General features: G+C 42.2%; 2 protein-coding genes across 2 annotated transcripts; both read left to right on the plus strand.

Moving 5' to 3' along the window:
* Positions 1-5,231: 5,231 nt before the first annotated feature.
* LOC310853857 (nuclear factor 7, ovary-like) lies at positions 5,232-6,647 on the plus strand (the record flags this gene model as incomplete). The annotated part of the gene is made up of 1 exon (XM_083758332.1): positions 5,232-6,647. One exon carries the CDS (start codon positions 5,232-5,234, stop codon positions 6,645-6,647), a length of 1,416 nt encoding a protein of 471 aa, XP_083614458.1.
* A 15,088-nt stretch (positions 6,648-21,735) lies between these two features.
* On the plus strand, positions 21,736-23,139 carry LOC310853858 (nuclear factor 7, ovary-like; the record flags this gene model as incomplete). Its single annotated transcript, XM_083758333.1, has 1 exon — positions 21,736-23,139. One exon carries the CDS (start codon positions 21,736-21,738, stop codon positions 23,137-23,139), a length of 1,404 nt encoding a protein of 467 aa, XP_083614459.1.
* Between the last annotated feature and the right edge of the window lie 389 nt (positions 23,140-23,528).

A 23,528-nucleotide genomic window follows, 5' to 3' on the forward strand; every position in this document is an offset into this window, starting at 1 on the left:
GTACGTGGTGATGCAATATAGTAGCAGTACATAGACTAGGTTAATGCAAGTTCAAAAAGAGAGTGAAAAAAGATCAGTTCAGGTGAAAAGATGTAACCCGAGAGACTTCATTTGAAAAGGAAATTGAAGCGATTGTTGCAGGTTTGCCAAAGGGAGAAATCCAAAAAGGACTGTTAAGGGATATACCGGTATTGCTGTTCCTAAAGGTTGAATATAGCCTGTGTTGAAAGAAATTATTATGGGCACGTTCGGAAATAGCTTAATGAGCGGCGAGCGCACTGTGCAACGCAAGCTAATATAGGCGAGTGTGCTCTGGTGCAGTATTTCTGAACTTTATTTGTTTATTTGGACAGGACAATGCATATTAATGGACGTCACATGGACGTAAATACACCGGATATATAGCACAGTTGCTCATATTCATCCGCAGTCCTCACAGGAAACACAAAACGGAAAAACAGACAGTCAAACAGTGGAATACATTTACATAACATTACATAGGGAACATAGAGATAAAAAATAAATACACCTAAAATAATCATGAATGGTTGCAGCTTTGGTTTGTTGCTAAGCTAAAAAAGGGAGGTGTAGTAGTAGTAGTGTATATACTACAGTATCCATGAAAACATCACTTCAGACACACACACACACACACACACACACACACACACACACACACACACACACACACACACACACACACACACACACACACACACACACACACACACACACACACACACACACACACACACGGCGGTGCTGGGAATGAACGTGTTCAATCTCTTTGACCCTTTCTATTGAGCAAAAGAAGAAAGAAATAGACGTTATTGGCTCTAATAAAACAACAGATTGAGTTCATTCCCAGATGGTTCAAACAGCGTTTGACCACAATGCAGACATCACTCATGTGTGAACACTATGCAATCCTCTAGTGCTAAGTAATATGATATATATTGTAGCCTACTGTATGTATAGCCTAAACCTAAACAACACGTATACATGTGGTATCTATGTCGCATAAACCACTTCAAATAAATGTATCTCTCCCTGGAGATCCTCCCCCAAGAGCTGATCTTTGGCAATACTGAGTTTAACTCAAATCTGGCATGGCTTATACAACCATGATTCTATTACACAGAATGTCCCATTTCAGTTTTGAAAATAGAACTGCAAGCTCACAATGTGCAAATGGCCGAAATGTACAGGGCTTAAAGTGGTTAATTTAATATGTTTTGTAGTAATAATCTGTCCCTGTTAAAATATGAAATAAACAATTTTGTCTACTACCGTTATTTTTATATGTTTTGAACGGGTAGCGCCACCTACAGTCAGAGCGCGGTGGTCACATGAAGAGTAATTTGTAGTAATAATCCAAATCTACAAAGTAAATTGTAACTAACGTTTTCAAATAAATGTATTGGAGTAAAAAGTACACTATTGGATTCTAGATGTATGTGGAATAGAATAGTAAAAGTATTGGAAATTGGAAATTGGAAAGTACAAATACCTCAACATTGTACTGAAGTACAAGTAAAGCACTTTAGTTACTTTACTTTAATGATTGTCTTGGGCCGTGCATGAATTGCAAAATGTAAATATGCAAAGAAGTTTATTCATGTGTTTTGTTTTTATTAATTAAAATATGATCTAGGGTCAACTTCACCATGTACTGACTGCACTATAACCCATTCTGACCGGGCACCCATTTTGGTGTTGGCATCATGTTATGCTTTAGCTATTGAAAAATAGCAGATCTACAAGCTCATATCGCGCCACCGAGTGGCGCGATACGAGCTTGTAGGTCTGCTATTTTTGAAAAATCGAAGAACGACTGACATTTTTTAAATCTGAATGGGTCAGAATGGGTCAATCAGACCAGTGTGTGTCCAGTGGAAACCTCGTATTAATCTGATCTCAGGTCAGAATTGGGATAAAGCACTTCAAACCAGATTCACCATCTCTCTTGGAAGCGCATGTCCTCTTGGAAAACAAAAGGCCTTTCATTATGCCTTTATTTTTATTTTTAACATTCACTGCTGTTTGATATTCCATCCTGTTGGCATGCTTTAACAACTGTGACTGTGATCTGGTGGTTTGCACACATCCAGAACCAGTGGACTAAGTACTGTATACATTTAAGTCAAATGTTGAGGTATTTGTACTTAAATGTACTTGTACTTAGTAGAGTAATTCTAATTTCCAATACTTTTACTTCTACTCCACTACATCTCAAAGGCAATTTAGCTTTTACTCCACTACAATTATTTGAAAACTTAAGTTACTAGTTACTAGTTACTTTGTAGATTATTATTACAAACCATCCAGTAACCACTTCATCCCTTCATATACATTGTGTCCGTTTGAAAATAGCAGATCTATAGTAGATTATATAACATCTTTGTATATTTGAAAACTTCAAATGGGACATTTAGTACTTTTAATTTTGGTACTTTAAGGGCATTTTGATGGCGATACTTAAGTACTTTCAATCAAGTAAAAAAAGTGGTGTACTTTTTTCCACCACTGTCCAGAACACAGGCACATCTAACACGCACAAGCTGTGACCTTTCCTAAAGGACATGAGAGCAACTTGTGCCCGATCATATCTCCATGTCTCGAGGCCTACAGTATATACTGTATATATGCACGCAGCAAAGGTCCAAACTGGCCTCGAGCCAGGAGAGTGGCGACCCTTTCCTATATAGGAAACCTCAGGCCGTGCTCTGCTGGGTCTCATACGGTGTTAAAGGTTGCGACACGTGCGTGTCACGAACAAACAGAAAACGGAAACGTCCTGGGTTTAAATTCTCGACTCGTCCCTTACTAGAAGAACGCCACATGTCCGTGTTGTTGTTGTCGTTTCTCCGTGAATATCGTGTTTCTGAATGAGACAGTAGATTTTGAACGAGGGCAGACAGTGATGTGTCTTTGGCCACTGACCGTGTTTTTTTTCCGTGCTGTTATCGGGTTGTGTGGGCGCCGTGTAACGCACGGCGGGGCTCCACTGGACGCGTGTGACGACGCGGGTCAAAAAACTAACCGGGGCAATTTTAAAGCGGTCGCCGAACGCAGCGCAGCGCATCGTATAGGCAGTGGAGCCACCCTTCATTGATTAAAAAGGGAACATTCGGTCCATCGCAGAGAGAGAGAGAGAGGTTGGGGGGTGGGAGTAGAGTCAAGGTAAAGAGGTGTAAGGGGTCCATCTCAGACTCAAGTTTGGGTTGAAAACGCAGAGGGAAAGTTACGCGACGTATCACGGCCACAAAGCAGTCGTAAACGGCACTTTAGCATACTCTGCATAATGCTTTGGTGCACTGCTCCTCCTTGTGGAGAGAGAGGGGAGGGCCGTCTTACTGAGACAACGTGTAGTCCAGGAATTAAGGAAGTGAGACCAAGTGCCTATGACATCATAGCCACTTTGAAATACTAAAATATCTAAAAACACTGTACTGTATAATACACACATAAAACCCCCAGGAAAGTGTCCTAAACATCATTAAAATAAGGATCTGGTTGCAAAGCGGGTGAAGTAAATAGATTTTGATGTCGGTACTTTTTAGTGTGTGTGTGTGTGTGTGTGTGTGTGTGTGTGTGTGTGTGTGTGTGTGTGTGTGTGTGTGTGTGTGTGTGTGTGTGTGTGTGTGTGTGTGTGTGTACTGGTCAAAAAGGGTTGGAACTTGGCAGCACATTCTCAAAAAACAGCAGCCTCATATCTTCTTAGTCAGGATGGTGATCCCCCTTCACAGCCCTGTATAAAGAGGGAAAAATAAGGGGAAAGGGGATGGGTATATTTAAGCTGATTATGCAAATAATTTATTGGGCTTGTTAACAGCACTTGCAATGCTTTGATGCACAGACATCTTGGACCCAGGTGTGTGTGTGTGTGTGTGTTAGAAAATGTTATCAACTTTAATTGACTGAATTTATTAAGTAATTGGGCTTGTTGCGAAGGACATCACAGAGATGGCTGTCGGTCATTTTGGTTCTCAATCTGCTTTTGTTCAGAGTTAACAGAGAAAATGTTTGCTCACATAATTGTATGTTGAGCCGAACAGGCTCATCATTCTTTTTGCGTGGCGTCTCATCAGAGGAAACTTTGCCTTTTCCAAGCTCCGGTAGAAGTCGGGTAAGGAGAGAAAGCTGATGTTGATTCTTCAGAGAAATATCACACTGCATTTCGATAAGTTCTAATTGCAGACTGTCTTCCACTTCTTCTGCATCCGTCAGGAAGGGAGTCGAGAACAGCTTGATTTCTTTCTCAATGGTAGAAAAATCTTGGAAGCGCTGACTGAATTCTGTCATGAGAGATGTGATCACAGACACATATTTCCCCTTTTTAGCAGAAAGGTTGGCCTTTGGAAAAGCTGATTTTATTTCGGACAGCGTGGGGAAGTGCGTAGGTGTGCGTAGGTGTGTCTCAAAGAGACGCAGCTTCACACAGAATGCTTTCATGTGCACATCAAATTGTGGTAGGCTACAAGCTGGTCTTTGCCTTGTACGCTCTTGTTCAGTGTGTTAAGATGACCAGTAAGATCCACTAGAAATGCCAGGTCTGCCAACCATAGAGGGTCACTCAGCTCATAAAGGGAAAAATATATCTCGCCTCCAGATGGTGCATATTACACCTATTTTAGCTACTCTTCACTGGCTCCCTGTGAGCTACAGAATTGATTTTCAGCCGGACCCACCCTTCCCGGCCTTTCTGGTAAATGCCAGACATGCCCTGCATAGGGCCTAGGGCCACCTGACTCCTAGAACCTGTTGTGTGCGTATGTGCAGAATGTGTGTGCGTATCTGCATGTGTGACAGAGAGAGAGAGTGAACCTTGTCTATAGATATTGTGTCAAAGCTCCACCTCTTGACAGTCTGTTCTGAGACGCCAGATCAAACACAACTTCCACTGAGAGAGAACAGACTGTCTTTCCATCCACACCTAGAGGAAGGAACACTGACCCAGACCACTGGAACTATACCTGAACACTGACCCAGGACCACTGGAACTATACCTGAACACTGACCCAGGACCACTGGAACTATACCTGAACACTGACCCAGGACCACTGGAACTATACCTGAACACTGACCCAGACCACTGGATCTATCAGCTGAATGGACTTTAACAACAACCACTTTCACAGTCAATGTAAACTTCATTAGAATAATTCTAAAAGTAGGAGTTACCACCACTGACTGCATTTCCTGTCTTTGTAGCTAAACTCTGAGACAAAATGGCTTCCAACGCATCTTGCCCAGAAGAGGATTATTCCTGTCCCATGTGTCGCGACATCTTTAAAGATCCTGTTCTCCTGCCGTGTAGCCACAGCTTCTGTAAAGCCTGTCTGCAGGAATGGTGGAAAAATAAGGAAACAAAGGAATGTCCCGTTTGTAAGAAGAGACATTCAATTGATGATCCACCTCTAAACCTGGCTCTGAAGAACCTGTGTGGGGCCTTCGTACAGGAGAGACATCGGAGAGCTTCAACTGAGTCTGAGGTTCTCTGCCTTCTGCACGCCGATGAGAAACTCAAACTGTTCTGTCTGGAATGTCAACAGCCAGCGTGTGTCGTGTGTCGAGATTCAAAAAAACACGCCAACCACATTTTCAGACCCGTCGATGAAGCTGCACCAGAACACAAGGAGAAAGTCCAGAAATCGCTGAAGCCTTTACAGGAGAAACTGAAGGCTTTTAATGAAGTTAAAACAAACTACGACCAAACGGCAGAACACATTAAGGTCCGGGCCCGGCACACCGAGACGCAGATGAAGGAACAGTTTAAGAAGATGCATCAGTTTCTACATGATGAAGAGGAGGCCAGGATCACTGCACTGAGGGAGGAAGAGCAGCAGAAGAGTCAGATGATGAAGGAGAAGATGGAGGGTCTGAACAGAGACATATCAACCATTTCAGACACGATCAGAGCCACCGAGGAGGAGTTGAGATCCGAACACGTCTCATTCCTGCAGAACTACAAGACCACAGTGGAAAGTCTCCAGCTCACACTGCAGGACCCACAGCCGGTCTCAGGAGCACTGATAGACGAGGCCAAACACCTGAAGAACCTGGCCTTCAGAGTCTGGGACAAGATGAAGGACATTGTCTCCTACACTCCTGTCATCCTGGACCCCAACACTGCCTTTCCAACCATCATCCTGTCTGATGATCTGACCAGCGTGAGATTTGGAGAGAAACAGCAGCTTCCTGACAATCCAGAGCGGTTTGACTCCTGGCTCCATGTCGTGGGTTCCGAGGGCTTTACAGGGGGGACTCACAGCTGGGATGTCGAGGTTGGAGACAATGCACGCTGGGCACTGGGTGTGTTAGCGGACTCTTTCCAGAGGAAAGGAGACGGAGGCGGTCAACTTTGGGTCATATGGTTCGACGAAGGTAAATACAAAGCAGGCTCCCCCTCCTCAGTGTCGGGCACGGTTCTCTCACTGAAGCAGAACCCCAAGAAGATCAGAGTCCGGCTGGACCGGAACAAAGGGACTCTGTCCTTCTCTAATGCTGATACCAACACACTCATCCACACCTTCAAACACACCTTCACTAGTGGCACACTCCGTCCATACATTAACACTAATCAGGAGCTCCCTCTGAAGATGTTACCATGGAAGATCAGTGTGACTCTGGAACCACGTAGTTAGCCCATTCTGACCTGAGTTCAGATTCATACGAGGTTTCCGCCGGACACACACTGGTCTGATGAACCCATTCTGACCTGAGATCAGATTCTAAAAATGTCAGTCGCTCTTCGATTTTTCAAAAATAGCAGACCTACAAGCTCGTATCGCGCCACTCGGTGGCACGATATGAGCTTGTAGATCTGCTATTTTTCAATAGCTAAAGCATAACATGATGCTGACACCAAAATGGGTGCCCGGTCAGAATGGGTTAGACATGATGATGATGATGATGATGTCATGTTATGGATATATTACTGCCTATTGTCAATAATCAAAAAAAATACTAAAGTTATACACAATATTTAGTTTCCAATATCTCGCTATCACTTTTCAATATAATAGTATGATGTATATGTAATAATATCAGGATTATTTGAATGGTTTTAAAGGTGATTAATATTAGAGATTCATGTAGATATTAAATTATCTCAGTAGTAATCATGTTGAGGAATTGAGATACTTCACCATAAAATGTACACTATTATATTTATACTGTATATCTCTGCTGTTAGGAAGAAACCACCTAACTCCAACGTGTTCAGTTTTTTTCAGGAAATGGAAAATATACATTTATCAGGACATTAAGAAAACCTTATATTTTGCAATACTGCCTAATCACAGTTGGTGTTGTGACTTTATATGTTGTCAATTAGTTGCATGAGAGGGAGAGCGGTGGTGGAGTTAATTAGCTGTTTTAGCAGACAGTTTGAGGGTCCAATGGAGTTAAGAGGTTTTGTCCAAAGTGCTTTTTACTACTTTCCATTGGTTCAATATTTTCTGAACAACACACTGACGTAAATGGTGTTCATTGAGCAGTTTGGGTGGGAGGGACTGAGGGTTTACTTTTTGTCTGTTTTTTGAGGGGCGTTACACAGGTTTAATGTTTCTCTTTAGTTCACTTACCCTACCCCCTTAGATAGCATTTCTGTAGACTTAGATAGCATCTGATACAGACTTATAGCATGTTATGTAGACGGCACTATAATTGCATTGTATATAGACAGTCATAGCACGCCATAGTACGTATGTATAGCATAGTAGTATATATATAGTTTATATGTATAGTCTCATAATATAGATATTCCACTGTTACTTTCTTAGCTTACGCATGTTTTATGATAAATGCTTTTGTGATGTATTCCCATGCTTTTGTTCTTGATTATTGTAAGTCGCTCTGGATTAAGAGCGTCTGCTAAATGCCTACATTGTAAATTGTAGTTCAATGTTTGTTTGTAAACACATAAAAACCGTATTTGACAAAAATAATAATCATTTTTTTTAATCAATCAATGCATACAGCTGCCCCATACATCCCATAATACCATCCACTCTGACTTCTGATTGGCTGATAGATCCACAACCAGATGGAAAGAGAAGCCATGTCTAGCGGTGTTGTTTTTGGCAGCAGATTTACATTTTAGTTTCAGTCAAAGTCTCTTGAAACCTTTTCATTAAAGTTTTAGTCACATTTTAGTCACCTGGAATGTTTTAGTGTTTAGTCTAATTTTAGTTGACTAGAAATATCATGAGATTTTTGTCGACTAAATCTACAGTTGATTTAGTCGACTAAAATGTGTTTCGGCGGGCCCTAATGCCGTCGTAATGACTTAAACTTGCTGAAAATAGCAGATCTACAAGCTCACAATGTGTTGCGACGCGTTGTGAGCTTGTAGATCGGCTATTTTCAGCATGCAACAAAGTGTAAAAGGACCTATACAGGATCTCTTGTCCACTAGTCCCTTACTAACATTTTAGTCTAGTTTTTATTTGTTGACTAAATCAACAGTATATTTAGTCTTACTTAGTCATCATGGCTTAGTTTTCATTTAGTTTCCATTTAGTTTTCGTCAGTGGAGAAAAGGTGTCTTAGTTTTAGTCGACGAAAACAACACTGCTATCTAGCCCTATCTGGATTGGGAAAAACACAAGTCTGTTAATCGCCATAAAAGTCACAATTGACACATAGCAGCTCAAATGACGACAGAGAGACATGGAGATAGAGAGAGCTAGACAGAGTCACTTATCTTTGGGTTCCCACAAGAAAAGGGCATATTTTGGTGGACATAATAGCTCGAATGGTTATTAATCATTTGTAAGCTGTCACTCCCAATCTTCCGCCGTAGCCTGAAAACCCTGAAAACCCACCTTTTCAGACTCCATCATGGCCCATGGCACTTACCCTACCCCCTTAGATAGCATTTCTGTTGGCTTAGATAGCATTTGACACAGACTTATAGCATGTTATGTAGACAGCACTATAATTGTATTGTATATAGTCATAGCACGCCATAGTACATATGTATAGCATAGTAGTAAATATGTATAGTTTATATGTATAGTGTATGTATAGTTTCATTATATAGATATTCCACTGTTACTTTCTTAGCTTACGCATGTTTCATGATAAATGCTTTTATGTGATGTATTCCCATGAGAGAGAGTGTGCAGAGAGAGCGAGAGTGTGTGTGTGTGTGTGTGTGTGTGTGTGTGTGTGTGTGTGTGTGTGTGTGTGTGTGTGTGTGTGTGTGTGTGTGTGTCCAAAACTGTGTGTTATCTTTCACTCTCTATTGCTCCCAGAATTAGAATGCCCACTTTCAAGTTTCCACATGTATAAACAACCTTTTGAAAATAGCAGATCTACAAGCTCACAATGCGTCGCAATGCAACGCATTGTGAGCTTGTAGATCGGCTATTTTCAAATGGCAAAAATGTATACCGGTACAAGGCCAAGGTGGTCGTTAATGCATGTTGTGTAATAATAATCAAAATCTACAAACTAACTAAAGTTTTCAAATAAATGTAGACAACATTTGCCTCCGAGATGTAGTGGAGTAGAAGTAAAAGCACTGACATTAGGAAATACTCAATTAAAGTAAAGTACAAATGCCTCAAAATTGTACTGAATTAAATGTACATATAGTTACTTTGCTCCACCGACAAGACATGGAGCTCCATGAGTGTAAAAATGTTTTCTAGCTGCAAACCTTTCTTTCCATAACATCCCTTCACCTGTACATTGAAGTTGGAACACACTTGTCTATAAAGCTCTCAATGGTCTCGCACCTCCGTACCTCCGTGACTGCCTACCTAGATATGTCCCTAGCCGCCCCCTCAGGTCCTCCAATGCTGGCCTACTTGAAGTACTAAAAGAATGTGCACAAAAAAGTATGGTGAGGCAGCTTTTTGCTTCTATGGCCCAACAGCCTGGAATAAACTTCCATTCGAGCTCAGACACGCACCCTCTGTAGACATTTTTAAATCTCAACTCAAGACTCACCACTTCACCCTTGCTTTTAGTTGAGTTTTATTTTTATTTTTGTATGTGTTTTTATTTATTTTATGTTCTTATATTCGGTTTTGTTCTCTGCTATTGTTCTATCATTTTAACTACTTGTGTTTTATTGTATTTTATTTTTGTGTCCTGCCCTGTGAAGCACTTTGAGCTGCATTTATGTATGAAAAGTGCTATACAAATAAAGTTTATTATTATTATTACTGTACTGTACAGTATGTAGCCGTGTGGAGATAGCGTCCGACTCCTAATTGGCACGGCGTACAGTGGTGGTGACGAGGCTACTGTAACCGCTGCTGTGCTGACATGCCCACGCTTTGTGTGATCTGCGTCAGTCTGACAATAATATTATTCTTTCATCCTCGCAAAACATTATACTGTATATATATACAGTATATACATTATAGACCGATTCCGTAGCTGGTCTCATGGTCGCAGCCTACGTATTTCCTGTAGGCGGACTCGACGTAGCTGCGCACCTCTTCTACTACAGTGAACGGCAGAGTGACTGATGTTAGTTTGCCTCAAACTTTACTCCTTTACCTGCTTTTTTACTAACACTAACATTACAAAGATGCCCAGAACATCGAGATGAACCTGTGTAGTTTATGGCTGCCCCAACAGTAGTGGCAACTTAACAAATAAAATAAAACGGAATGTCTAATATCCACCGCGGTGGCTGAGACCAGAGCCATTGAGTAATGGTTGAGGCGAAGCAGTGAAAGATACATAAAGCCAATGTACTTCATACCTCATACTTTAAATGCTTAGTATGAGGTACCCATAAAATACAGCAGCCTTGTGTTCATAAAACAGAAAGTTTTGGTATTGGGTAAGACTGGCGATATGTATCTTTCCCTGCTTCGTCTCAACCATTACTCAATGGCTCTGGTCTTCTATATCATGACAGTTTTATGAAAAACCCTATGTTTCTATGTCAGTGGTTCTGAAACATTTTTATGTCAAGGATCCCCAAAATATATGTAATTGGCCACCGACCCCCATCTGAAAATATGTTGTTCCAGGGACCCTCCCAGAAGCAAAGATTTGAGTTAAAAACTTTGGCTCTGAAAGAATACATATTCAAAGATTTGTGCCACATTTTATCGATTATTCAAAAATAGCAGACCTACAAGCTCGTAGCGCGGCACTCGCCGGTGCCGCACTACGAGCTTGTAGATCTGCAATTTTCCAATAGCTAAAGTATATAACACAATGCTTAAAACTCTTCTGGCTGTTCGGAAAAGAATGTCAAGTGAAATCGTGCAAAGGGAGAGATTAAAAGAGGAAGCGCAATATTAATTGACCTTTGTCACACAGAGAGAGAGAGAGAGAGAGAGAGAGATTGGCATAAAGCAGGAAGCAGAGGTGAGAATCTGCATATCTTTGACAATGAGGACGATGATTACTTATAGCAGGACAGTAGTGCTGCCAACGAATATTCTATATCCGAATTTATTTTCGAATCAAAACAAATTATGAATTAACCGAATATATAAAATTAAGGTTCAAATTAAAAATAATAATAAAAATAATTCGCGAGACGGTGCCATGGGGTAAGCGTTGTGACTTGTGAGCTTGTAGATTAGTTATATTTGCCACGTGACACGCCGACACCGGTATACATTAAAGAAAAAGTGCCCTTCTGGGCACAGGTCTCCACCAGGATTTCTTCCTCAGCCTAGTGGGAATATGCATGCACAGTTTCATCGCAATCGGACGCTGCGTTGAGGAGTTGTGGCGATTTGTACAAAGCGGGCTACTCCTGAAAAGTGTAGGAGCCAATCGTGGCCAACCAGGATGGAATATGAGAAATCGAAAACACCTGTCTTGATCACATGACTATGGAGATCATGTGTACCGATTTGCGTGAAATTTGGATAAAATCTGAAGGAGTAATAATAGAAAATGTGTTTTACATATGTCGGCCTCCTGGTGGCGCTATAAAGAGCAGATGTGAAAAATTCCAGACAAAGGTTTTTCCTTGGCCTCTAGGGAGTTGGCATACAAAGTTATCCACAGAACCGTGCAGTTAGAGGTAAAAACACTTTTCGGCCAGTTATAGCGCCACCTTGAGGCTGAGTTGAAATTGTTCATGTGGCATTTCGTCCTCGGCCTAGTGGGAATGTGGGTGCACAATTTCACGGAAATCACGTGATGTGTTCATGATTTGCAGCATTTTGTTTGAAACTGAGCACTCCTGTGAACTTTGGAAGCCAATCTTAACCAATCAGGATGGAGTCTGATAAATCTGAAAGACCCGTTTCGTTGAATGGCTCTAGAGAGACTGTGTACCAATTTGCGTGATGTTTGGACAAAATCTGTAGGTGTACTGTGCAAAAACTTGTTTTGCACAAAGCGGCCTCCTGGTGGCGCTATAACAGGCCGTTCTGGAAAGTTTGGGGCAGAGGTTCATCGTTGGCATCCAGGGAGTGTGTGTGCAAAATTTGGCATCGACCGGGTTAACGGTGGCCGAGATTAGCTGCTCACGGACACACGGACGGACGGACGGACACACGGACACACGGACGGACACACGGACGGACGGAGTGCAAAACATACTCTCCCCACATGCCTTCGGCCTGGTGGAGACAATAAATCAGCTCTGCCTCGTACTCTTCCTAAACGCAGACTACGCAGCGCAGCCTGCGTAGTGAGCACAGGGCGGGCGGGGCCACGGGAGCCTTTTACGTTCTTTGCGCAGTGGGTGTACGCTCAGAAGGGTGAAATCTTCCGTCAACAGCGTATCTAGTGATCAGAATCTGGGGCAGGCTTTGCTTCGGTGTTGTTTCGGACGGACGGGAGAGTATATTTTTAGACAACACACAGATCTGTCACTCGTCAATCTTCAATCATGAAGCGACTTTATCCTTCAGGAGATTATAAAAAGATAAATGAAATGCGGAAGGATTAAATGTGGTGCCGGGTCCGGCAGCAGCAGCAGCAATGCAGTGTTCTGTTCTGTGAATTAATACTGCCTCCGTGCCTCGTTTTGATAAGGCTGTGTGGTAGGATTGCTCATTTAAGAAAAATGTCGGTGAAGTTTTACTGGAGAAGGGAGAATGCATGCGTTGTGTTCCAACTCAGCAGCACCAATGCGCGGAGAGAGAGAGAGTTGCGCCAGCAATGCGATCTTAATTGTTATGTCTCAGGTTGTATTGGTGTAAATATAATTATTAAAAAATCCGAATGGGTCGAATTGAAATCCGAATGGGTCGAATTGAAATCCGAATGGGTCGAATTGCTCGAATCCACGTGGGTTTTTAAAACGAATATCCAAATGTAATTTTTGGACAATTTCCGGCAGCACTACAGGACAGGACATACTGTATACAGACTGTCTCGCCTCAATTTCAATTTGACATCATCATCATCAACACAGCAAAATGAGGCTTCATTGTTGTATAATAATAATAATAATAATAATAATAATAATATATTGTCTACCAGAGGAACACTGTCGTGCCTTGAAACTTGTCCAGGAGAGACAACCACACATTGAATATACAGCAATACAAAACCTTTATTATATCAGGACTTTGTGCACGGACATTTCCCAATACAGGTCAAATGTTATCCCTGGCCTAGAGTAGTTTGTTCATTGGGCTGTTTGGTCGAGTGCAGTACTTTCATCCGACGGAGCATTGGTCCGAACGACAACCTACCTCCTCCCTCACCCTAACCCTATAACCTCCCCCGGGGCAGACACCTAAACCTAACCGCAACCCTCTCCCGACCCGCAGCGCACCTCTGTCGGATGATAGTATGCCTCCCTGTTTGGTCACAACAACTATGAAAACCGCTGTACAGAATATAAGGACCCCTGAGGGCCCCTGATGAGCAGGACTGTAAACCGCTGTACAGAATATAAGGGCCCCTGAGGGCCCCTGATGAGCAGGACTGTAAACCGCTGTACAGAATATAAGGACCCCTGAGGGCCCCTGATGAGCAGGACTGTAAACCGCTGTACAGAATATAAGGACCCCTGAGCACCCCTGATGAGCAGGACTGAAAAACCACTGTACAGAATATAAGGACCCCTGAGCACCCCTGATGAGCAGGACTGTAAACCGCTGTACAGAATATAAGGGCCCCTGAGGGCCCCTGATGAGCAGGACTGTAAACCACTGTACAGAATATAAGGACCCCTGAGGGCCCCTGATGAGCAGGACTGTCTGCAGGGTTCTAGGCATAAGCAATACAAGCGGTCGCTTCATGGGGCCACAACCACTAAGGGGCCACAACCACTAAGGGGAAAATACAGAAACAAATATTAACCCATTCTGACCTGAGATCAGATTCATACGAGGTTTCCGCCGGACACACACTGGTCTGATGAACCCATTCTGACCTGAGATCAGATTCTAAAAATGTCAGTCGCTCTTCGATTTTTCAAAAATAGCAGACCTACAAGCTCGTATCGCGCCACTCGGTGGCGCGATATGAGCTTGTAGATCTGCTATTTTTCAATAGCTAAAGCATAACATGATGCTGACACCAAAATGGGTGCCCGTTCAGAATGGGTTAGCATATGAAAGCCTTTTGAAATGTGTATAGGTTACTGAATTGCAGGTGCTGCCAAATAAGTATAATTACTAGGCTACATCATGCCAGTCAGTTGCGCAAATATATTATAGGTCAGAGTAATTAGCAGAGCGGAGAAGCTTCTCACTCTGCAGCACAATGACCAGCTCTTTATCTTTACTTACTTTAATAATATGACATAGTGTTGGATCTCCATTCTCCAGACAAACAAACCTTGGATTAATTATTGGATTAGGCCTATAATTCTTCTTTCTTCAAACCAGCACGAGCCACGAGGTAAGAAACTATATCATTATTCACTGTTCGCACAGCACCCAGGCAGGTGTTCTTAAATCGCTTTGCATTCCCATCAAAGTAGCCTATAGCCTATACCACACTAACTTTGTGATCAACCTTCTCAATGTGCATATTTTATTTGTAAAAAGCAACACTGTATTAAGACATGGCAGTATAATATTGGTGCAAAATGGAAATATGTAATTAAACACCGGTACAATTACAATTTACAATTTAGGCATTTAGCAGACGCTCTTAATCCAGAGTGATTTACATTAAGCAAGAACCAAAAAAAAGCATGGGAATACATCACATAAAAAGCATTTATCATGACACATGTGTACGTTGAGAGAGAGAGAGAGAGTTGCTTTGAGAGAGAGAGAGAGAGAGAGAGAGAGAGAGAGAGAGATGCTTTGAGAGAGAGAGAGAGAGAGAGAGAGAGAGAGAGAGAGAGAGAGAGAGAGAGAGAGAGAGAGAGAGAGAGATGCTTTGAGAGAGAGAGAGAGAGGGAGAGAAATGCTTTGAGAGAGAGAGAGAGAGAGAGAGAGAGAGAGAGGGGGGAGAGAAAATTGCTATTGCTTAGAGAGAGAGAGAGAGAGAGAGAGAGAGACAGACAGACACGTAAAGCCGCTCCATTTCAAAGAATACAAAAATGCCGCCTCGCAGGCTCCGTGAGGCCCATGTGCAGCCGCAGGCTCTGTCTCTGAGAGTGCAATATTATAGTTACTGTAGTTACCGTACTTATATTAGTGCAGAAAAGAGACAATAAATCCCGCTTTGGAGAAGATGCGCTCCGAAAGGGGGTTGTAGTGGCAGGGAATCAGGGACGGATAGAATCCTCTTCGCTAAATAGGTGCCAACTTTGCATAACGTGGCACATTATTTTTTCCATCACAGTGGTCGTGGACTTCTTTGCATATTTTAATGACTATTTGATTTTTTTTTTTCAAGATCGACTCCCGTGCTTATCGATCGAACGTCGATTAATTTTTGGGTTCAGCCCTAGTGTGCGCACACATACGGAGAGTTATTTAATGAAAATCAAGATTTAACGCACATACTGTATAGGCTATCCTACTATCACAAACAATTAGCTGATGTGTGTAGCCTGGCTATTCCTGCATGTGTGGTGTGCACGCAGTCGCAGAGAGAGGTGTGAAAGCCACAAATATATAACGACAGCCGATTAAAAAAAAAAGACTCTTGCAGTGTGAAATGCATAACGATCTGATGACAACTTTAAAACTCCTACAGCGTGTAGGGGGCGGGGCCAGTAGCCCTTGCATGGAACTAGCTGTGTCAGTGCATTCCTTTAAATCCTGGCATGCTCTTCAAATAGTTTGGGTTTGATATGGTAGAACTGGTAGAACTTGATCTCCACCTGACCTCAAAAAAGCAAGCAACCGAAAAGCAAGCGACCTCGATAATAACCATAATATGACACGCACCCACTCACCTCCCAGTGGATTTAACATAGCTTAATATACCAACCAAAAGTTGTTTGAAGTTGCAATTATTGTACTTAGTCCAAATATCGGCGTGTGTTATTACTAGAGCTGGGACTCGATTAAAAACATTAATCTAATTAATCAGAGGCTTTGCGATTAATTAATCTAGATTAATTGCATTTTAATCGCATATCAATATTCAACCCGAGAACAGCGAGAAACCTTTTTTTTATGTTTTTTGGTATCCCAGTGAATCAACGAATAGTGACTACAGGATACCACTCATTTTCAACATTTTACTGTCATTAATATACCTGTTGCGGAAATAATAATAAAAAGTCACCCCATTCTGTGTTGCCTAGAACTGGAGGTCTGAAAAAAAAATTAGTAACAGTAACAAGTACATCTCAGTGACATCACAAAGCTGTACTTACTTCATATTGTTACTGTTTTTTGTCAGACCTCCAGTTCTAGGCAACACAAAATGGGGTGACTTTTTATTATTTCCAGTTTTCAGTACTATAGAAAAGCGCCCAGTGAGAAACGTTCCGCGGTGAAAAAAAAGGTGCGATTAATTTATCTGTAGTTAATCGCGATACATTTTTCTGTAGTTAATTAATCTAAATTAATCGCAATTAGTCCCGGCCCTAGTTATTACACAATGTGTGTTTCCCATTGAATCGGGTCTGCTTGTCATGCGCAAGAGAACCCTGGTCGCTATAGCGGGCGCGGCCAATGTTCTGTTGCACATTTACAATGGAGGAATTCCGAGACAGAGTGGATTAAAATACCTTTTTTTATTGAGAACTATACGGTCCTACGGTGTGTAATTGTTTGACGCACACCCACCGGACGAGTGGGGCAAACGAAAAAGCAGCTTAGATTTTGCATTTTGTACAAGGTAAGAGTGATTTTGAGGCACAGACGTTTGCTCGCGCGACCATATTTGGGGGTAGAGAGATTCGTCAGAATCGGAAAAAAAACCCCTCTACGAGAGTCTAAATGTTTGGGCTAGGTCGGTATACTAGTGATCGACGTGGCTAACAAAAACATCTGATCAAATTAATATTTTGTGCTGTGACTTTGTGCATGATCTTGTATTAGTATCACGATAAAATAATATGCAACGTCAGAATGACACCAATGAGAGAGCTGTTGGCTAGTTGCTAACAAACACTGCACAAATTACCCACGATCACTCATGGTGTGTCTAACGTCACCATATTGTCTATTTGTAGCGATCATGCTCTCGGCTTACAAAGACACGGCGGCACCATGTAATAGTAGCGTGCACTGACTACAGCTAAATGTTTATTTATTTTTATATATTTAGAACTGTCATCAGATGAGGAGGAGGAGGAGGATGATGATGAAGAAGAAGAGTCAAGGCTGCGATGGAGTTCTCCGACACTGAACCGGATTCATTCATTCATTTCAGGGGGCAGTTGTTGGGTTTGTTTTTTATTTAGCCTACACAGTACACACACACACACACACACACACACACACACGCACACACACACACACACACACACACACGCACACGCACACGCACACACACACACACACACACACACACACACCGTCAAGAACAACTGGACTGCAGTGGTTTGGGGACACTGGGGAGGCGTAACTGTTTTGTATGTAGGCCTATTTATTTTCTGTAATATGTATTATAATTTTATTATGCTGGTAGTCAGAAGAAATAAAAATGCACTTTTCCAATCCGAGATTCATGTCTATTTTTACACTATTCTGAGGTTTATGGTCTGACTAAGCGAGTTTCAACTGTGATTTACTCTGTAACGGTAGATGGTAAGAACCCAATTTCTTTTTTATAATACAGTATACATTCAAGTCTATATTTGTATACATATCATAGGCACCAAGTCATATCAAAACAATGTCCTTGGATGTGTTTTTTGTCAAAACTGTGTTTCTTCATAACAGGTTTTTGAGATACATGCATGAATAGACAAGGTACTGGGTAAGACTATGTAAACATGGTATATATCAAAATGTGTGTTAGAATGTCTACTTTTATCAAAAGAAAACTTTGAGTTTCTATCATGTTCCAATTCAGAGCTATTGGCAGTTTTAGCTGGATTGGTCAGATTGGTCACGACTGGCCATGCTATTTATACATGGCAAAATATCTACAGTGGTTTTTAATATATTTTTATTATTGAACTAGACAACTCACCCTTTAAAATGAGATATGTCGTATGTATGTACCCCCTGTAGAAAACAAGTTATTTGGAAAATAAAACTTAAACCAGCCATAACTTTTTTTGTTGTCCTAGAAACACTACACGGTGTAAATGCAGGCTCTTTTAAATGGCTTCCAACACAAAAACTAAACATTTTATCAACTCAGTTCATTTTTTTCCTGGAAGCAGACAAGTCAAGCTTTCTCTGAAGGTCTTTTGTTGTCGCACAGTCACAACAGAGAATCTTCAATAAATCATTCAATTTATTGATCACTAATTTTGTATGTCTGGCAAAAATGAAATATTGATGAAAATGTCCATCACAAGCATCATGGTGATTTTAGTTTTAGTCATAGTCTCTTGAATAGTTTATTAAGTTTTAGTCACCTGGAATGTAAAAGTGACAGTTGATTTGGTCGACTAAAATGTGTTTTGGCGGGCCTTGCCTCCCCTCCACCAATCACAATCACTTGAACCCCGCAATGGACCGGGCCGGCCCTATTCTCTAATAGAGCCGGTGGCCAGGCTGGGTGCAGCCTGTGTGTGTTTTTTTTTCTATTTTCTAGTTTTACTAGTTTTATTTCATTTTGGGCAGTCAGCCGGCCCCACCCTTCCGGCCTCTCTGGTAAATGCCAGACATGCCGGACCTGACCTGCATAGGGCCTAGGGCCACCTGACTCCTAGTAGTCCAGGCAAAGTAGCATTTCCAGACAGACTAATTAAAAGATAATTTTTTTCACCATAGATCATCTCTATGAGGTGTCTAGAACAACATACTAAAAGTCCTAAGAAATCCTAGATGCGGAAATATGTTTAATTCTCATCAATTCAAGATGTGTGCTAATACCTCGAGAAAACTAAACACCCTAATGGGCTTTTTTTTTTCTTTTGTCCTATCACAATGAAACTTTCCACAATGAATCTTAACATGAAAACTAAACTTTTTTGTATTACAAGTTTCTCTGAAACTTAATTTGAATATGCAAATTAGCTTAATATATATTGAATATGCCCACATTTGCATATCACGAAAATTACTTTTCCCCAAAATGTATAATATTTACATTGTTGTTTGTTAATGATATCAAACACACTGATCAGACTTTCATGAACCATTTCATTGAAATATTGTGACTTCATAGAATAACACCATATGTATGACAAATGCATAAATCCGTCAAATCTTCCTCCAACCATCCTACTGCTAATGGTTGATGGCAATGCTGGAATGCTGCTTTTGGACTGGCCTCTAACCTGAAACCTGCCGGGCTTGGTTGTACCTACCGGGGGCATAACCCCCACCGGTATAGTCCTCAGGGTCACAGAGGCACACAAGCCTCCCCACCACGACAAGGTAGCAACAACAGGGGAGGTTCCCCTGCTAACGTGGCCCAGGAAAGAGAAGTCTGGAACTCTCTGCAACCCGACTTCGGATGAGCGTATGAAGATGAATGGATGGATGAATTTGCAACACATTAAAGGGATTGTGACATTAAAAATAAATGAATTAATGTCACATGTGAAACCTTTAAGGAGTAGGAAACGCACAACATAATTGTAGCGACAGAGCTGTGTGATGGAGTCTACCTGGAGGAGACAGAGCTGTGTGATGGAGTCTACCTGGAGGTGACAGAGCTGTGTGATGGGGTCTACCTGGAGGTGACAGAGCTGTGTGATGGAGTCTACCTGGAGGTGACAGAGCTGTGTGATGGGGTCTACCTGGAGGTGGGAGATGTGTGATGGAGTCTACCTGGAGGAGACAGAGCTGTGTGATGGAGTCTACCTGGAGGAGACAGAGCTGTGTGATGGAGTCTACCTGGAGGTGACAGAGCTGTGTGATGGAGTCTACCTGGAGGAGACAGAGCTGTGTGATGGAGTCTACCTGGAGGTGACAGAGCTGTGTGATGGAGTCTACCTGGAGGAGACAGAGCTGTGTGATGGAGTCTACCTGGAGGTGGGAGATGTGTGATGGAGTCTACCTGGAGGTGGGAGATGTGTGATGGAGTCTACCTGGAGGTGGGAGATGGCCTGCAACAGCTTCAGGCGCGTCTGCAGAGTACAGGAACAAGAAGACTGGAATGGACTGAGACACTGCTGCAGCCAGGGGATGTCCTCCCAGAGGTAGGTCACCTGGCCTCTGTGACCCTGAGGACTATACCGGTGGGGGTTATGCCCCCGGTAGGTACAACCAAGCCCGGCAGTTTTCAGGTTAGAGGCCAGTCCAAAATCAGCATTGCCATCAACCATTAGCAGTAGGATGGTTGGAGGACGATTTGACGGATTTATGCATTTGTCATACATACATTTGTCATACATATGAATGGTGTTTTTGATGTTATTCTATGAAGTCACAATATTTCGATGAAATGGTTCATGAAAGTCTGATCAGTGTGTTTGATATCATTAACAAACAACAATGTAAATATTATACATTTTGGGGAAAAGTAATTTTCGTGATATGCAAATGTGGGCATATTCAATATATATTAAGCTAATTTGCATATTCAAATTAAGTTTCAGAGAAACTTGTAATACAAAGAAGTTTAGTTTTCATGTTAAGATTCATTGTGGAAAGTTTCATTGTGATAGGACAAAAGAAAAAAAAAAGCCCATTAGGGTGTTTAGTTTTCTCGAGGTATTAGCACACATCTTGAATTGATGAGAATTAAACATATTTCCGCATCTAGGATTTCTTAGGACTTTTAGTATGTTGTTCTAGACACCTCATAGAGATGATCTATGGTGCAAAAAATTCTCTTTTAATTAGTCTGTCTGGAAATGCTACTTTGCCTGGACTATAGAACCTGTTTGTTTAGTTGTGTGTCAAGCCCAGAATGTGTGTGCACCTGCATGTGTGACAGAGAGAGAGTGAACCTTGTCTATAGATATTGTGTCAAAGCTCCACCTCTTGACAGTCTGTTCTGAGACGCCAGATCAAACACAACTTCCACTGAGAGAGAACAGACTGTCTTTCCATCCACACCTAGAGGAAGGAACACTGACCCAGACCACTGGAACTATATCTGAACACTGACCCAGGACCACTGGAACTATACCTGAACACTGACCCAGACCACTGGAACTATACCTGAACACTGACCCAGACCACTGGAACTATACCTGAACACTGACCCAGACCACTGGATCTATCAGCTGAATGGACTTTAACAACAACCACTTTCACAGTCAAAGTAAACTTCATTAGAATAATTCTAAAAGTAGGAGAGTTACCACCACTGACTGCATTTCCTGTCTTTGTAGCTAAACTCTGAGACAAAATGGCTTCCAAAGCATCTCGCCCAGAAGAGGATTATTCCTGTCCCGTGTGTTGCGACATCTTTAAAGATCCTGTTCTCCTGCCGTGTAGCCACAGCTTCTGTAAAGCCTGTCTGCAGAAATGGTGGAAAAAGGAGGAAACAAAGGAATGTCCCGTTTGTAAGAAGAGACATTCAATTGATGATCCACCTCTAAACCGGGCTCTGAAGAACCTGTGTGAGGCCTTCGTACAGGAGGGACATCAGCGAGCTTCAACTGGGTCTGGGGTTCTCTGCCTTCTGCACGCCGAGAAACTCAAACTGTTCTGTCTGGAATGTCAACAGCCAGAGTGTTTTGTGTGTCGAGATTCTAAAAAACACGCCAAACACATTTTCAGACCCATCGATGAAGCTGCACCAGAACACAAGGAGAAAGTCCAGAAATCGCTGAAGCCTTTACAGGAGAAACTGAAGGTTTTTAATGAAGTTAAAACAAACTACGACCAAGCGGCAGAACACATTAAGGTCCGGGCCCGGCACACCGAGACGCAGATGAAGGAACAGTTTAAGAAGATGCATCAGTTTCTACATGATGAAGAGGAGGCCAGGATCGCTGCACTGAGGGAGGAAGAGCAGCAGAAGAGTCAGATGATGAAGGAGAAGATGGAGGGTCTGAACAGAGACATATCAACCATTTCAGACACGATCAGAGCCACAGAGGAGGAGCTGAGATCCGAACACGTCTCATTCCTGCAGAACTACAAGACCACAGTGGAAAGTCTCCAGCTCACACTGCAGGACCCACAGCCGATCTCGGGAGGAGCACTGATAGACGAGGCCAAACACCTGAAGAACCTGGCCTTCAGAGTCTGGGACAAGATGAAGGACATCGTCTCCTACACTCCTGTCATCCTGGACCCCAACACTGCCCATCCAAAGCTCATCCTGTCCGACGATCTGACCAGCGTGAGATTCGGAAAGAAACAGCAGCTTCCTGACAATCCAGAGCGGTTCGACTACTGGGAGCGCGCCGTGGGTTCTGAGGGCTTTAACTCTGGGACTCACAGCTGGGATGTCGAGGTCGGAGACAGCACATACTGGGCACTGGGTGTGTTAGCGGAGTCTAACCAGAGGAAGGGAAACGGAGCGGGTAAACGTTGGGCCATATGGTCCAGTAAAGGTGAATACAGGGCAGGCCCCCCCAATGGGTCAGTCACTGTTCTCTCGCTGAAGCAGAACCCCAAGAAGATCAGAGTCCTGCTGGACTGGAAAAAAGGAAAGCTGTCCTTCTCTGATCCTGATACCAACACACCAATCCACACCTTCACGCACACCTTCACTGGCACACTCCGCCCATACATTGACACCAGTAAGACTGTGAAGATGTTACCATGGAAGGTCAGTGTGACTCTGGAACCACGCAGTTAGACATGATGAGGATGATGTCATGTTGTTGATACATTCTACCGCCTATTGTCAATAATCAATAATTACCAAAGTTACAGATACTGTTTAGTTTCTATTGTCTGCTATCACTTTTCAATAGAATGTAATAATTATTATCAGCAATAGTACTAATATCAGGATTATTTAAATGATTTTAAAGGTGATTAATATTAGGGATTCATGTAGACATTAAATTATCTCAGTAGTAATCATGTTGAGGAATTGAGATACTTCACCATAAAATGTACACTATCATATTTATAACAAACGTAATTTTGGAAAGCCATGCGGTGCATTCCCTTAAAAAAGCAATAGACTTAGGCTGCCACATGACGTAATGATTCCAAAAACCAGATGTTGGAGGGTCTGGT

Source organism: Protomyctophum parallelum (genome assembly GCF_964188405.1).
Source record: "Protomyctophum parallelum genome assembly, chromosome: 23".
NCBI lineage: Eukaryota > Metazoa > Chordata > Actinopteri > Myctophiformes > Myctophidae > Protomyctophum > Protomyctophum parallelum.